The sequence below is a fragment of the Anomaloglossus baeobatrachus genome, chromosome 8, assembly GCF_048569485.1.
Source record: "Anomaloglossus baeobatrachus isolate aAnoBae1 chromosome 8, aAnoBae1.hap1, whole genome shotgun sequence".
NCBI lineage: Eukaryota > Metazoa > Chordata > Amphibia > Anura > Aromobatidae > Anomaloglossus > Anomaloglossus baeobatrachus.
The window spans coordinates 4,187,290-4,205,385 of record NC_134360.1 but is presented as its reverse complement, the minus strand read 5'-3'; the positions used below and the strand labels follow the sequence as shown (position 1 = coordinate 4,205,385).

General features: G+C 49.9%; 1 protein-coding gene across 1 annotated transcript in view; it reads left to right on the top strand.

Moving 5' to 3' along the window:
- Positions 1-15,005, top strand: part of PPARG (peroxisome proliferator activated receptor gamma) — a 119,506-nt gene extending 104,501 nt beyond the window's left edge. The window contains exons 5-7 of the mRNA XM_075320639.1: positions 1,877-2,076; positions 10,234-10,684; positions 14,361-15,005. Of these exons, the coding sequence (XP_075176754.1) occupies positions 1,877-2,076; positions 10,234-10,684; positions 14,361-14,608 (899 nt within the window). The 3' untranslated portion in view covers positions 14,609-15,005. The remainder of the gene's footprint in view (positions 1-1,876; positions 2,077-10,233; positions 10,685-14,360) is intronic.
- Positions 15,006-18,096: the final 3,091 nt, after the last annotated feature.

Here is an 18,096-nt window from a genome sequence, read left to right as displayed (position 1 = left end):
CACAGTGAGCGCTGCCAGAATTCTCCGATGCCAGCACAGTGAGCGCTGCCAGAATTCTCTGATGCCGGCACAGTGAGCGCTTCCAGAATTCTCTGATGCCGGCACAGTGAGCGCTGACAGAATTCTCTGATGCCGGCACAGTGAGCGCTTCCAGAATTCTCCGGTGTCGGCACAGTGAGCGCTGCCAGAATTCTCTGATGCCGGCACAGTGAGCGCTTCCAGAATTCTCTGATGCCGGCACAGTGAGCGCTGCCAGAATTCTCTGATGCCGGCACAGTGAGCGCTGACAGAATTCTCCGATGCCGGCACAGTGAGCGCTTCCAGAATTCTCCGGTGTCGGCACAGTGAGCGCTGCCAGAATTCTCCGATGCCGGCACAGTGAGCGCTGCCAGAATTCTCTGATGCCGACACAGTGACCGCTGCCAGAATTCTCTGATGCCGGCACAGTGAGCGCTGACAGAATTCTCCGATGGAGGCACAGTGAGCGCTGCCAGAATTCTCCGATGCCAGCACAGTGAGCGCTGCCAGAATTCTCCGATGCCGACACAGTGAGCGCTGCCAGAATTCTCCGATGCCGGCACAGTGAGCGCTGCCAGAATTCTCCGATGCCGGCACAGTGAGCGCTTCCAGAATTCTCTGATGCCGGCACAGTGAGCGCTGCCAGAATTCTCTGATGCCGGCACAGTGAGCGCTTCCAGAATTCTCTGATGCCGGCACAGTGAGCGCTGCCAGAATTCTCTGATGCCGGCACAGTGAGCGCTGCCAGAATTCTCTGATGCCGGCACAGTGAGAGCTGACAGAATTCTCCGATGCCGGCACAGTGAGCGCTGCCAGAATTCTCCGATGCCGACACAGTGAGCGCTGCCAGAATTCTCCGATGCCGGCACAGTGAGCGCTGCCAGAATTCTCTGATGCCGGCACAGTGAGCGCTTCCAGAATTCTCTGATGCCGGCACAGTGAGCGCTTCCAGAATTCTCCGATGCCGGCACAGTGAGCGCTGCCAGAATTCTCTGATGCCGGCACAGTGAGCGCTTCCAGAATTCTCCGATGCCGGCACAGTGACCGCTGCCAGAATTCTCCGATGCCGGCACAGTGACCGCTGCCAGAATTCTCCGATGCCGGCACAGTGACCGCTGTCAGAATTCTCCGGTGTCGGCACAGTGACCGCTGTCAGAATTCTCCGTTGCTGGCACAGTGAGCGCTTCCAGAATTCTCCAGTGCCGGCACAGTGAGCGCTGCCAGAATTCTCCAGTGCCGGCACAGTGACCGCTGTGAGAATTCTCCGATGCCGGCACAGTGAGCGCTGCCAGAATTCTCCGATGCCGGCACAGTGAGCGCTTCCAGAATTCTCCGGTGCCGCGAGCTGACGGTCACATAAGAGCAAATATTTGATCTGCATACATCTGACTAGACATGTCTGGTCATGTGTTGAGTGAGGCCATGCATGTCTAGTCGGCACCTGTATGTGAATCACATATTTGTGGTCATGCGCCCGCCCGCTCACAGCACCGGAGAATCCTGACAGTGTGCATGTTGGATTCATATAGAGTGACTGCCGACTTTAAATCCACGCCTGGACAACCCCTTTAACATGTGTGTTCTACTCAATATTTAGTATATACAGTAACATGGGGAGACGTCTCATTTATCAGTTACCCATACTTATCATAAAGTTTTAAGATGGAGGTCATCGAAGTTCAATAAACTTATGGCGCTAGTTAAACATGTTTGGTATGAGAAATTGCGTGCTCGCGCTCCTCCGGATCCGCGGAGCTGCATTTATGGCGTCTTTTATGGCGCACATTCTTGTTTTACCATCATACAGCGACTCTCCATAATGTGAATAATCCGAGTAACAGAACCAATGTGTTTCCAGCCATCAGGTTTGGACGGATGCCGCAGGCTGAGAAGGAGAAGCTTCTGGCTGAGATCTCCAGCGACATTGACCACCTAAACCCCGAGTGTGCCGATCAGCGGGTCCTGGCCAAGCACTTGTATGACTCCTATCTCAAGTCCTTCCCTTTAACAAAAGCTAAAGCCAGAGCCATCCTGACCGGAAGGACGACGGATAAATCGGTGAGTTATGAGTGTAAATCATTTACCAGCATTGTATAAGACTTGGGCCGGGGCAACGTGGTGACGCGTCGGGCGAGAGCAATTCTCAGAAACGTTGCGAGACAAACATCCGTGCAACTCATCTGCGCCTCGCTGTCCTGCAATTCTGTTACAGCTGTCATTTTACTCTCAAAAAACGGCCAAATCTCGGGGAAGACGCACACAAGTCCCCGTCACACGCATCGACGTTTGTCGCATGCGACTTGCAATCAGCGGCAGAAAGTCCAACACATTTGGAGAAATGAGTGACTTTGTTGCAGGAGGTCACAGATTGCAGAGCACACACCACCATTAATCATGGACGTCACCGTGGAGCCGCGTCCAGGATTATTTTTGGAATGTTGCTTCCCTTTTCTAGACTGTGACACGTTTTGGAAGCTGGAGATGATGATGTACAGGACATACGTTCAGACAAGGCCATGCATTATCTTTATCATGGGCTTCCGTTCTAAAATGTGTAGAAAATCAGAGAAACTATGATATATGTTCAAAGCCGAGATATAGACATAGCCAAGGCCAGGGCCATCACTAGAGCCAGGAAATGAAACATGATGGGGCTGATTCATCAAAGCTGTTACCGCACAAAACTGGCTGAAAACGCTGTGAAAAGTCACAACATTTGTGTGCAACGCGGAGTTGTGCAAAAAATGTCACCAAAGTTCAGCTCCACCACAATGGGTGAAGATGGAGGGGCAGGAGCCTGAGGAAGGACGGGGCTGCACCCACCAAAATGAGTGAAGCTGGAGGGGCAGGAGCCTGGGCAAGGACGGGGCTGCACCCACCAAAATGGGTGAGACTGGAGGGGCAGGAGCCTGGGCAAGGACTGGGCTGCAACCACCACAATGGGTGAGACTGGAGGGGCAGGAGCCTGGGGAAGGACTGGGCTGCACCCACCACAATGGGTGAGACTGGAGGGGCAGGAGCCTGGGGAAGGACTGGGCTGCAACCACCACAATGGGTGAAGCTGGAGGGGCAGGAGCCTGGGGAAGGACTGGGCTGCACCCACCACAATGGGTGAGACTGGAGGGGCAGGAGCCTGGGGAAGGACTGGGCTGCAACCACCACAATGGGTGAAGCTGGAGGGGCAGGAGCCTGGGCAAGGACTGGGCTGCAACCACCACAATGGGTGAAGCTGGAGGGGCAGGTGCCTGGGGAAGGACGAGGCTGCACCCACCACAATGGGTGAAGCTGGAGGGGCAGGAGCCTCGGCAATGACGATGCTGCACCCATTACAATGGGCGAGGCTGGAGTGGCAGGAGCCTAGGCAAGGACGGGGCTGCACCCACCACAATGAGTGATGCTGGAGGGACAGGAACCAGGGCAAGGACGGGGCTGCACCCATTACAATGAGTGAGGCTGGAGGGGCAGGAGCCTGAGGAAGGACGGGGCTGCACCCACCAAAATGAGTGAAGCTGGAGGGGCAGGAGCCTGGGCAAGGACGGGGCTGCACCCACCAAAATGGGTGAGACTGGAGGGGCAGGAGCCTGGGGAAGGACTGGGCTGCAACCACCACAATGAGTGAAGCTGGAGGGGCAGGAGCCTGGGGAAGGACTGGGCTGCAACCACCACAACGGGTGAGACTGGAGGGGCAGGAGCCTGGGGAAGGACGGGGCTGCACCCACCAAAATGGGTGAAGATGGAGGAGCAGGAGCCTGGGGAAGGACAGGGCTGCACCCACCAAAATGAGTGAAGCTGGAGGGGCAGGAGCCTGGGCAAGGACGGGGCTGCACCCACCAAAATGGGTGAGACTGGAGGGGCAGGAGCCTGGGGAAGGACTGGGCTGCAACCACCACAATGAGTGAAGCTGGAGGGGCAGGAGCCTGGGGAAGGACTGGGCTGCAACCACCACAATGGGTGAGACTGGAGGGGCAGGAGCCTGGGGAAGGACGGGGCTGCACCCACCACAATGGGTGAGACTGGAGGGGCAGGAGCCTGGGGAAGGACTGGGCTGCAACCACCACAATGGGTGAAGCTGGAGGGGCAGGAGCCTGGGGAAGGACTGGGCTGCACCCACCACAATGGGTGAGACTGGAGGGGCAGGAGCCTGGGGAAGGACTGGGCTGCAACCACCACAATGGGTGAAGCTGGAGGGGCAGGAGCCTGGGCAAGGACTGGGCTGCAACCACCACAATGGGTGAAGCTGGAGGGGCAGGTGCCTGGGGAAGGACGAGGCTGCACCCACCACAATGGGTGAAGCTGGAGGGGCAGGAGCCTGGGCAAGGACTGGGCTGCAACCACCACAATGGGTGAAGTTGGAGGAGCAGGAGCCTGGGGAAGGACGAGGCTGCACCCACCACAAAGGGTGAAGCTGGAGGGGCAGGAGCCTGGGCAAGGACGGGGCTGCACCCACCACAATGGGTGAAGATGGAGGAGCAGGAGCCTGGGCAAGGACGGGGCTGCACCCACCACAATGGGTGAAGATGGAGGGGCAGGAGCCTGGGCAAGGACGGGGCTGCACCCACCACAATGGGTGAAGATGGAGGGGCAGGAGCCTGGGGAAGGACAGGGCTGCACCCACCAAAATGGGTGAAGCTGGAGGGGCAGACCCCTGGGGAAGGATGGGGCTGCAACCACCACAATGGGTGAGACTGGAGGGGCAGGAGCCTGGGGAAGGACGAGGCTGCACCCACCAAAATGGGTGAAGCTGGAGGGGCAGGTGCCTGGGGAAGGACTGGGCTGCACCCACCACAATGGGTGAGGCTGGAGGGGCAGGAGCCTGGGCAAGGACGGGGCTGCACCCATCACAATGGGTGAAGCTGGAGGGGCAGGAGCCTGGGCAAGGACGGGGCTGCACCCACCACAAAGGGTGAGGCTGGAGGGGCAGGAGCCTGGGCAAGGATGAGGCTGCATCCACCACAAAGGGTGAGGCTGGAGGGGCAGGAGCCTGGGTAAGGACGAGGCTGCACCCACCACAATGGGTGAAGCTGGAGGGGCAGGAGCCTCGGCAATGACGATGCTGCACCCATTACAATGGGTGAGGCTGGAGTGGCAGGAGCTTTGGCAAGGACGGGGCTGCACCCACCACAATCAGTGAAGCTGGAGGGACAGGAGCCACGGCAAGGACGGGGCTGCACCCATTACAATGAGTGAGGCTGGAGGGGCAGGAGCCTGGGGAAGGACTGGGCTGCACCCGGCCATCAAAGTGCTGGTGCCTCTTACTCCAGAAATACTACTCCAGTTACTAACTGGAATAGAAGTTCTGCTGAGACGCACACCACAGAGAAGATGTGCCAAATTCAGTAAGTGGCGTTCCTCATTTAATGATTTTGGTGCATTGCACCTTTATTATGGCAGGGGTGCATGACGCCAGTGTTCATAAATTCACCCCCGGGAGTTCATGTCATAGAAGGGCTGCCCAGGATTAGGGCCTTTTACATGGGGCGATGATTCAGACAAACATTGTGTGAATATTGGCGATCAGGTCAGTCTTTCGGGATTCATACCGTAAATCGCCATCCTATAGAAATTAGGACATATATATATATATATATATATATAGAACATGTCTGTAGGAGAGTAGACTGTAGGACAGTAGACTGTAGACTTTAGGACAGTAGACTGTAGGACAGGAGACTGTAGACTGTAGGACAGTAGACTGTAGACTGTAGGACAGTAGACAGTAGATTGTAGACTGTAGGACAGTAGACTGTAGACAGTAGACTGTAGGACAGTAGACAGTAGATTGTAGACTGTAGGACAGTAGACTGTAGACAGTAGACTGTAGACAGTAGACTGTAGGACAGTAGACTGTGGACTGTAGGACAGTAGACTGTAGACTGTAGGACAGTAGACTGTAGACTGTAGGACTGTAGACTGCAGACTGTAGGACAGTAGACAGTAGACAGTAGACAGTAGATTGTAGACTGTAGACAGTAGACTGTAGACAGTAGACTGTAGACAGTAGACTGTAGACTGTAGGACTGTAGACTGCAGACTGTAGGACAGTAGACAGTAGACAGTAGACAGTAGACAGTAGACAGTAGACAGTAGATTGTAGACTGTAGACAGTAGACAGTAGACTGTAGACTGTAGACTGTAGACAGTAGACAGTAGACAGTAGACTGTAGACTGTAGGACAGTAGACTGTAGACAGTAGGACAGTAGATTGTAGACTGTAGGACAGTAGACTGTAGACAGTAGGACAGTAGACTGTAGGACTGTAGACTGTACACTGTAGGACAGTAGACTGTAGACAGTAGACTGTAGGACAGTAGACAGTAGACTGTAGACTGTAGGACAGTAGACTGTAGGACAGTAGACTGTAGACAGTAGACTGTAGGACAGTAGACTGTGGACTGTAGGACAGTAGACTGTAGACTGTAGGACAGTAGACTGTAGACTTTAGGACAGTAGACTGTAGGACAGGAGACTGTAGACTGTAGGACAGGAGACTGTAGACTGTAGGACAGTAGACTGTAGACTGTAGACTGTAGGACAGTAGACAGTAGATTGTAGACTGTAGGACAGTAGACTGTAGACAGTAGACTGTAGGACAGTAGACTGTAGGACAGTAGACTGTGGACTGTAGGACAGTAGACTGTAGACTGTAGGACAGTAGACTGTAGACTGTAGGACAGTAGACTGTAGGACAGTAGACTGTAGTCTGTAGACAGTAGACTGTAGGACAGTAGACTGTAGGACAGTAGACAGTAGACTGTAGACTGTAGGACAGTAGACTGTAGACAGTAGACTGTAGACTGTAGGACAGTAGACTGTAGGACTGTAGACTGCAGACTGTAGGACAGTAGACAGTAGACAGTAGACAGTAGATTGTAGACTGTAGACAGTAGACTGTAGACAGTAGACTGTAGACTGTAGGACTGTAGACTGCAGACTGTAGGACAGTAGACAGTAGACAGTAGATTGTAGACAGTAGACAGTAGACTGTAGACTGTAGACTGTAGACAGTAGACAGTAGACAGTAGACTGTAGACTGTAGGACAGTAGACTGTAGACAGTAGGACAGTAGACTGCAGACTGTAGGACAGTAGACAGTAGACAGTAGATTGTAGACTGTAGACAGTAGACAGTAGACTGTAGACTGTAGGACAGTAGACTGTAGACTGTAGGACAGTAGACTGCAGACTGTAGGACAGTAGACAGTAGACAGTAGATTGTAGACTGTAGACTGTAGGACAGTAGACTGTGGACTGTAGGACAGTAGACTGTAGACTGTAGGACAGTAGACTGTAGACTTTAGGACAGTAGACTGTAGGACAGGAGACTGTAGACTGTAGGACAGGAGACTGTAGACTGTAGGACAGTAGACTGTAGACTGTAGACTGTAGGACAGTAGACAGTAGATTGTAGACTGTAGGACAGTAGACTGTAGACAGTAGACTGTAGGACAGTAGACTGTAGGACAGTAGACTGTGGACTGTAGGACAGTAGACTGTAGACTGTAGGACAGTAGACTGTAGACTGTAGGACAGTAGACTGTAGGACAGTAGACTGTAGGACAGTAGACTGTAGTCTGTAGACAGTAGACTGTAGGACAGTAGACTGTAGGACAGTAGACAGTAGACTGTAGACTGTAGGACAGTAGACTGTAGACAGTAGACTGTAGACTGTAGGACAGTAGACTGTAGGACTGTAGACTGCAGACTGTAGGACAGTAGACAGTAGACAGTAGACAGTAGATTGTAGACTGTAGACAGTAGACTGTAGACAGTAGACTGTAGACTGTAGGACTGTAGACTGCAGACTGTAGGACAGTAGACAGTAGACAGTAGATTGTAGACAGTAGACAGTAGACTGTAGACTGTAGACAGTAGACAGTAGACAGTAGACTGTAGACTGTAGGACAGTAGACTGTAGACAGTAGGACAGTAGACTGCAGACTGTAGGACAGTAGACAGTAGACAGTAGATTGTAGACTGTAGACAGTAGACAGTAGACTGTAGACTGTAGGACAGTAGACTGTAGACTGTAGGACAGTAGACTGCAGACTGTAGGACAGTAGACAGTAGACAGTAGATTGTAGACTGTAGACAGTAGACAGTAGACTGTAGACTGTAGACTGTAGACAGTAGACAGTAGACTGTAGACTGTAGACTGTAGGACAGTAGACTGTAGACAGTAGACTGTAGACAGTAGACTGTAGACTGTAGGACAGTAGACTGTAGGACAGTAGACTGTAGGACTGTAGACTGTACACTGTAGGACTGTAGACAGTAGACTGTAGACTGTAGGACAGTAGACTGTAGACTGTAGACTGTAGGACAGTAGACTGTAGGACAGTAGACTGTAGGACAGTAGACTGTAGACAGTAGACTGTAGGACAGTAGACTGTGGACTGTAGGACAGTAGACTGTGGACTGTAGGACAGTAGACTGTAGACTGTAGGACAGTAGACTGTAGACTGTAGACTGTAGGACTGTAGACTGCAGACTGTAGGACAGTAGACAGTAGACAGTAGACTGTAGACAGTAGACAGTAGACTGTAGGACTGTAGACTGTACACTGTAGGACAGTAGACTGTAGACAGTAGACTGTAGACTGTAGGACAGTAGACAGTAGACTGTAGACTGTAGGACAGTAGACTGTAGGACAGTAGACTGTAGACAGTAGACTGTAGGACAGTAGACTGTAGGACAGTAGACTGTAGGACAGTAGACTGTGGACTGTAGGACAGTAGACTGTAGACTGTAGGACAGTAGACTGTAGACTGTAGACTGTAGGACTGTAGACTGCAGACTGTAGGACAGTAGACAGTAGACAGTAGACTGTAGACTGTAGACTGTAGGACTGTAGACTGTACACTGTAGGACAGTAGACTGTAGACAGTAGACTGTAGGACAGTAGACAGTAGACTGTAGACTGTAGACTGTAGGACAGTAGACTGTAGGACAGTAGACTGTAGACAGTAGACTGTAGGACAGTAGACTGTAGACAGTAGACTGTAGGACAGTAGACTGTGGACTGTAGGACAGTAGACTGTAGACTGTAGGACAGTAGACTGTAGACTGTAGGACTGTAGACTGCAGACTGTAGGACAGTAGACAGTAGACAGTAGACTGTAGACTGTAGACTGTAGGACAGTAGACTGTAGACTGTAAGACAGTAGACTGTAAGACAGTAGACTGTAGGACAGTAGACTGTAGACTGTAGACAGTAGACTGTAGACTGTAGACTGTAGGACAGTAGACTGTAGGACAGTAGACTGTAGGACAGTAGACAGTAGACTGTAGACTGTAGGACAGTAGACTGTAGGACAGTAGACTGTAGGACAGTAGACTGTAGACTGTAGACTGTAGGACAGTAGACTGTAGGACTGTAGGACTGTAGACTGTAGACTGTAGGACTGTAGACTGTAGACAGTAGACTGTAGACTGTAGGACAGTAGACTGTAGGACAGTAGACTGTAGACAGTAGACTGTAGGACAGTAGACTGTAGACAGTAGACTGTAGGACAGTAGACTGTGGACTGTAGGACAGTAGACTGTAGACTGTAGGACAGTAGACTGTAGACTGTAGGACTGTAGACTGCAGACTGTAGGACAGTAGACAGTAGACAGTAGACTGTAGACTGTAGGACAGTAGACTGTAGACTGTAAGACAGTAGACTGTAAGACAGTAGACTGTAGGACAGTAGACTGTAGACTGTAGACTGTAGACTGTAGACTGTAGGACAGTAGACTGTAGGACAGTAGACTGTAGGACAGTAGACAGTAGACTGTAGACTGTAGGACAGTAGACTGTAGGACAGTAGACTGTAGGACAGTAGACTGTAGACTGTAGACTGTAGGACAGTAGACTGTAGGACTGTAGGACTGTAGACTGTAGACAGTAGACTGTAGACTGTAGACTGTAGACTGTAGGACTGTAGACTGTAGACAGTAGACTGTAGACTGTAGGACAGTAGACTGTAGACTGTAGGACAGTAGACTGTAGGACAGTAGACTGTAGGACTGTAGGACTGTAGACTGTAGACAGTAGACTGTAGACTGTAGACAGTAGACTGTAGACAGTAGACTGTAGACTGTAGGACAGTAGACTGTAGACTGTAGACAGTAGGAGAGTAGACAGTAGACTGTAGACTGTAGGACAGTAGACTGTAGGACAGTAGATGGTCGCACTCATGGACACACGAGTGACTTATCTGCCTTCTTCTTTCAGCCCGTGGTGATTTATGATATGAACTCGCTGATGATGGGAGAAGATCAGATCCACTGCCAGTACCTGACTCCTTACATGGAGCAGAACAAGGAGGTTGCAATTCGCATTTTCCAGAGATGTCAGTCTCGATCGGTGGAGGCCGTCCGGGAGATCACCGAATTTGCCAAAAACATTCCAGGATTTGTCAGTCTTGACCTAAATGACCAAGTAACTCTCCTGAAGTACGGTGTCCACGAGATCATCTTCACAATGCTGGCCTCCCTCATGAATAAAGATGGCGTTCTCATCGCCGACGGCCAAGGATTCATGACCCGGGAGTTTCTCAAGAGCCTGAGGAAGCCATTCGGTGAATTTATGGAGCCCAAGTTTGAGTTTGCCGTCAGATTTAACGCTCTGGAGCTGGATGACAGTGACCTGGCCATTTTCGTAGCTGTCATCATTCTTAGCGGAGGTAAGACGGGTTTGGTGCCAGTGGGTGTGTAGAGTGCGTGGCATGGTTCCCAGCTGTCCTCGCTAATGGGCAGATTTTATGAGATATGACATCAATGTCAGGCGGCGCAGCAGAATTTGTTAAAATGTAACCACCTAGTAAACGTCAGATGGAGCAATGTCATCTCAGGATAAGCTCCCGCAGAGCTCAGGTGAAGGAACAATAAAAGGAGCAGGTTCAAACCAGACGCCTCCGCGAAGACGCAGATCGGGAAGGAAACGCCAGATTATAGACTAGAAGACATTTATCCTGTGCCAGATAATATGCATCCATATCTTACCAGAAAGGGAGAGTTTGTGGGAAAAACCGTGCAGGGAACATGAACAAAAGCTGCAAATCTTTATGTAAAGTGGTAACCCAGCGCGCCGAAAGCTGAGCAAGAGATAGCAAGGACATTGGTGCAATCTGCATCTGTGCAATCTGTATCGGAGCAATCTGCATCAGTGCAAGCTGCATTAGTGCAATCTGTATCGGTGCAATCTGTATCAGTGCAATCTGCATCAGTGCAATCTGTATCAGTGCAATCTGTATCGGTGTAATCTGTATCGGTGCAATCTGTATCAGAGCACTCTGTATGTGTGCAATGCTCATCAGTGCAATCTGTTTCTGTGCAATCTGTATCGGAGCAATCTGCATCAGTGCAATCTGCATCTGTGCAATCTGTATCTGTGCAATCTGTATCGGTGCAATCTGTATTGGTGCAATCTGTATCAGAGCACTCTGTATGTGTGCAATGCTCATCAGTGCAATCTGTTTCTGTGCAATCTGTATCGGAGCAATCTGCATCAGTGCAATCTGCATCTGTGCAATCTGTATCTGTGCAATCTGTATCGGTGCAATCTGTATTGGTGCAATCTGTATCGGTGCAATCTGTATCGGTGCAATCGGTATAGATGCAATCTGTATCGGTGCAATCTGTATTGATGCAATCTGTATCTGTGCAATCTGTATCTGTGCAATCTGCATTAGTGCAATCTGTAATGGTGCAATCTGTATTCCATAAATCAATAGAACACATGGGAATAAGACGCTGGGTAATAAATCATGGGGGAAATCTGCTGCAATCTCCTCCACGACTGAGCAGTCATTACCAAAACTCTCATATCACAGGAAAAATCTGTATTCAGGGTCCACGGAGTGTTAAGGTCCAGTCACACTAAACAACTTACCAGCGATCCCAACAACGATAGGGATCGCTGGTAAGTTGCTAGGAGGTTGCTGGTGAGATGTCACACTGCGACGCTCCAGCGATCCCACCAGCAACCTGACCTGGCAGGGATCGCTGGAGCGTCGCTAAACGAGTTGCTGGTGAGCTCACCAGCAACCAGTGACCAGCCCCCAGCGCCGCGTGGAAGATGCTGCGCTTGGTAACTAAGGTAAATATTGGGTAACCAAGGACAGGGCTTCTTGGTTACCCGATGTTTACATTGGTTACCAGCCTCCGCAGAAGCCGGCTCCTGCTGCCTGCACATTTAGTTGTTGCTGTCTCGCTGTCACACACAGCGATCTGTGCTTCACAGCAGGACAGCAACAACTAAAAAATGGCCCAGGACATTCAGCAACAACCAACGACCTCACAGCAGGGACCAGGTTGTTGCTGGATGTCACACACAGCAACATCGCTAGCAACGTCACAAAAGTTGTTCGTTACCAGCGATGTTGCTAGCGATGTTGCTTAGTGTGACGGGGCCTTTACCAGACTGGGGAGATGACGGTTAGTGCTCATAAGATTCTGTGTAGATGGGAAGGAGAGGAGGGGTTCTGCTTCTAGCTCCTCCCCCAACAGAATCTTATCAGTCACATCTGTCATCTAAGGAAAGAGGAAAAGCAGCGAATCCCAAGTAACACATAATGGGCTGGTTCTGGCCTGTACTGGCCCGCATGCCCGTCCTGCCTCTACAGATCCAGGGATTCTTACCTGATGATCACGGTAATAGCAGACTCTGTAACACAGTATATATGATTGAAGCGGATGCCATCACATCCATGATCTCTTAGACCTGATGAGTCTGATGTATTTACAATGAATCCTTTCTGAGCGTTTCCCTGTCTGATATGACATTGAGCGCTTGAGTCCAGCTAGCCGCTTTCTAATGTCAGGACCATGCTGCTATTCTGACCTGGATTTTCATAGTAAAGTGCACGGCCTCATCAGGTGGAAGAGCTCAATAACGTGTGCGGTTTGTCTTGTGACATTTGGTGGCAGATTTGCGGAGGATCAGTCACCAGGGGGAATCTGCCGGCATTTGCTCTTATTTTATTCCTGATTATTCTGCTTTTGTTTTGTTAAATTCGGCCCTTCCGGTGCAGACATAGCGGCCTTTAGATTTTGTCTAATTAGGGGGCGTGGCTCACCAGGGAATTATGCAAATTAGCCTAATAACACGTCCCCATATAGTGCTGTCAGCCTCGCCCCATTGGTAAAGACCATAGTAATTGGCACAAAATATAAAGCTCCCATTTCTGGAACCACATAGCGGCATTAAGTAATAAAAAAACTAAATACGCCATGAGGCAGCGAGAATAAAATAAGAGCAGAAACTGGCATTGACCTGGTGACAGGCGGAAGTGCAGCCGTCCCGCGATCTGTAGTTCAGCTTTTATTGCCCGCAGGCTCCTCAATATAAGGAAGTTAGGCTGAAGGGTAGGAGGGGGATGCAGCTGCAGTTTCTTAATGTTTTAGTAAAGTTACATAAGAAGAAGACGGGAATGGAGGCAACAAAACACGGGGGGGGGGGGGGGGTTATTAATGATCTCAGAGCACACAACTGTGGTCTTACATCAAACCAAGAGGAGCCGCTCAGAAGCCAGTGGGGAAATATTGGATATTTACAGACACAAGTGCAGGGAGCAGACAGTAAATCTGCAGCTCGGACACCACCCCCGCTATTCTGTACTGAATACACATACAGCTGCCAACAAGTGATTATTCTTATCATGATGGATGATTGTCAAATGCTCAAAACTGTAACAGGACAGAGTTAAAGGGGTTGTCGAGGCTTGGGGTACAAGTAATGGGGTACATGTCACTGCGGACTTGTGAATTCTCAGAGCGTGCACAATGCACAATGTCAGGATTCTCCTGTGATGGGAGTGAGCAGTGATAGGACTGCTAGTAGGCCATTTGCACCAGATGCCTCAATTCACTTGCATTGATAAGGCTGCATGTCTAGTTGGCATGTGACCGCATGTATGTAAATCACTTACTGGCAGTCATGCACCTGTCCGCTCTTACTGCCGGTAACAGAGAATCCTGACATTACACCCTGCGTGAAAGCCGCACATGGAAACTGCAGAAGATCATCATATCTCTCTGTGTGTGGACTGTGTGCTGCCGCCATCATGTCTCTCTGTGTGTGGACTGTGTGCTGTCTTCATCATGTCTCTTTGTGTGTGGACCGTGTGCTGCCTCCACCATGTCTCTCTGTGTGTGTGGACTGTGTGCTGCTGCCACCATGTCTCTCTGTGTGTGGACTGTGTGCTGCTGCCACCATGTCTCTCTGTGTGTGTGGACTATGTGCTCGCCGCCATAATCCTCCATTACACTTTTATGGCTTCTACCCTGCAGCGTAATGACTTGTTGATGATATCAGGCTAATTCCTCAGGATTAATCGCTTTTCTTCTTTCTTTGATTAGATCGGCCGGGATTAGTGAATGTGAAGCCCATAGAAGACATTCAGGACACTTTGCTCCAGGCCCTGGAGCTGCAGCTGAAGCTCAACCATCCGGACTCCTCTCAGCTCTTTGCTAAACTTCTCCAAAAGATGACGGACCTTAGACAAGTGGTGACGGAGCACGTCCAGTATTGGCAAATTATACGGAAAACGGAAGGAGAGATCAGCCTCCATCCGCTCCTGCAAGAGATCTACAAGGATTTATACTAGACGTCCGTCTGGAGATGAGCGCACTGCGAGGACTTGTCTGCGAGAGGTGGATACAGATATATACCGCCACGTCACATCACTAGATATTCAATCACTAAAAGAGACTAATCCCCACCTCCGGGAGATCTCCGAGGACTTGTCCTAAATCCCTGTTCACACGTGACACAGACCGGCGTCTATAACGACCTCCACCACTCCTGCAAGAGATCCACTGGGACCCGACCGGACCAACCTTTCCAATGATGTATTTCTACAATTTGCACTATTTTTATGAGGGAAACAGTAACCGCAGACACATTACTGTGCCGGAGCCGTAACGACGCCGCGCTTCATACAACTGGTCTATTTTATGCAACTGGTTTATAAAACACATGTACAATTACTTTTAATATTAAAATATTTTACCATAAAATTAATCTTTGTTATTTCTGCCTTCTGCGGCCAGTATTGATGATTGGATATTTACTCAATATTGGCTGATGCCAGTGATAGCATATACTGTAGGCACAAACACATTATTTATCATGGGAAACTGTGTAAATATTAGAAAAAGCTAATAAATTATTTATTGGTTCACATAAAAATTATATTTAAGTACTAGCTGTAGTACCCGGCGTTGCCCAGGATAGTACCGGTAACTGTCTGTCTCTTTCCCTGTCTGTCTGTCTCTGTCTCTCTGTCTATGTGTGTCTCTGTCTCTATCCATATCTGTCTGTCTGTGTCTATCTCTGTCTCTCTATCTCTTTCTGTAACTTTGTCTGTCTCTCTTTATCTGTGTCTGTCTGTCTGTCACTCTCTATCTCTGTGTCTGTCTCTTTCTATCTCTGTGTCTGTCTGTCAGTATCTTTCCCTGTCAGTCTCTTTCCCGGCCTGTCTCTTGCCCTGTCTGTCTCTCTGTCTGTCTCTTTGCCTCTCTGTCTCTTTCCACATCTGTCTCTTTCCCTGTCTGTCTCTTTCCCTGTTAGTATCTTTCCCTGTCAGTCTCTTTCCCGGCCTGTCTCTTTCCCTGCCTGTCTCTTTCCCTACCTATCTCTTTCCCCGTCTGTCTCTTTTCTAGTCTGTCTCTTTCCATGTCTGTCTGTTTCCAGGTTTGTCTCTTTTCCTGCCTGTCTCAGGTCTTTCTCTTTCCCTGTCTCTCTCTGTCTGTCTCTTCCCCTGTTGTTTCTTCCCCTGTCTGTCTCTTTCCCCGTCTGACTCTTTCCTTGTCTGTCTCTTTCCCCATCTGTCTCTTTCCTTGTCTGTCTCTTTCCCCGTCTGACTCTTTCCTTGTCTGTCTCTTTCCCCATCTGCCTCTTTCCCCATCTGCCTCTTTCCCCGTCTGTCTCTTTCCATGTCTGTCTCTTTCTCTGTGTGTCTCTGAATTTCTTTGTCTGTCTTTTCCCCTGTCTGTCTCTTTCCCTGTCTGTATTTTTCCCTGTTTGTCTCTTTCCCTGTCTGCCTTTTTCCCCTGTCTGTTTCTGTCTGTTTGTCTCTGTCTATTTTCCTATCTGCCTCTATCTGTCTCTTTCTCTGTTTGTCTGTCTCTGTCTTCCTTTTTTCCCTGTCTATCTCTGTCTGTCTCTTTCCCTGGCTGCCTCTATCTGTCTGTCTGTCTCTGTCTCTTTCCCCGTGTGTCTTTCTGTTTGTCTGACTTTTTTTTTCCTATCTGTCTCTGTCTGTCTCTGTCTGTTTGTCTCTGTCTCTTTCCCTGTCTGTCTGTGCCTGTCTGTCTCTTTCCTTGTCTGTCTCTATCCGTCTCCCCACTGATATCATATTACCTCACACATAAGCTTCTTATACTAACAATATCTTTTGTTCCTATAGCAACCAACCACAGCTGCTATTAATAACCTGTAGCTCGCAGCTCCATTCAGTTTAATGGAGGCAGATTTTTTGGAGAGTAACTGTAAATCGCGGGGTTAAATATTCTTGTCAAAACATAGTATATGACATTCCCTGAGTCACATTAGGCGTCTGTGCAAAATTTTGTGATTGTAAATGTGATGGTGAGGATTCCTTTAGCGGACATACATACACACACACATATACATACACACACACATACACATATCCACTCAGTTTTATAAATTAGATTTCCAATGACTGTGACTCAATCTTTTGAATGGATTTTCTTATTATCACAATAGAATTAGATCAGTTATTCTCACAGCCCTGATCCACATGAAGCGGCCATGATCACCATAATTTCACTGCTAGGAAATAACCATAGAGCTTTCAATGGACGTCACCTCTCTGCTGCACACCAGACCCGGAGATCGTGGTGGAAGGTTCCGGTGTAAGGGGTAGTCGGACCCCTGGTAGTGAAGGAGCGGTTTTTCCCCCCTGAAGACGCCACAGTAGTATGGTGGCAAATTGTAAATGTTGATGGTAAAATGTTACCTGTCATAAACTGTTTCCCCACTAGGTGCCAGTGTAGAGCAGTGGTTCCCCTGGTAACAGTGGCAGGGAAGGAAGGGGCAGGGCAGCCTAGGTGGGGAAGGAAGGGTTCTGAATGCAGAGTCCAGTGTGCAGTGAGATGTGAGAGGCGAGCAAGCTCGGTTTGAGGTGACGGGGCAGAGTGTGGGAGTGAGACGAGGCAGTCAGCCTGAGTGAGTACTCTTGGCTAGAAAGCAGAGGAAACCCATGAGAAACGGTGGAAGAGTTGGGACTAGTCCGGAGCCGGTGGTGTGTACTAGAGTGGAGTGCAGCTATCAGGGGGATAACAAGTGGCCCCTGCAGGCGAAGGTTAGTGCCCTGACAAAGAAGTGGAGAGGTGAGAACTTATCCAGAGCCGGTAGTGTGTGCTGGATCTGCCCTACAGTAAATCCGGGTTAGAGCGCAGCTACTAGGGGGTTAACGTATGTCCCCTGCAGGCAAAGGAAAGTGCCCGTAGAGAAAAAGGAAACCGTTTTTGTAGAAAAGGACCTGTAACTTGTAACGTACTAAAGTAAACCTGCTGCAAACAAAAAGATGGAAGCTGTATACAATAAATTGGTGTTTAGTTTACCTGCTGTCTGTAACTGCCTCTTTCCTGTGTGTGAAAAGGGAGCTGAAGAGCACAGAAAGAACGCTGACATGTATGTGCCCCTGCCATCCACTCTCTGCCCCAACAACACACCTGTCTTACTAGTGACGGCCGGGCCGGGGGTCAGCCTGCGGCCAACAAGGCGAGGGGACCCGACTACACCCCCTGAGGCGCCCCCTGCCCCCGTTACATTTTGGCGTAGTCGGCAGGATCGGGCTCGCATGCGAGAGACCCCGACCAGAAACTGTGAAGATGACCAAGTGGTGCCTGATGTGCTGTACGGGCCACAAAATGGCGGCAAGATGGCGGCCGTCCTCATGGATTTAGTGAAGGCGCGAAAAGTGGGCGCCAAACGAAAAGCGCTGGGCTGGCCTGTAAGGAAGAAGCCCGGAGTGCACCGCCCAAAGAGGGGAGGTGCTTGCCCCGAGATACTGCAGAGGTCTAGAGACGTGGGCGGCGCCGCAAGAAAGAAGAGGCGTCGCAA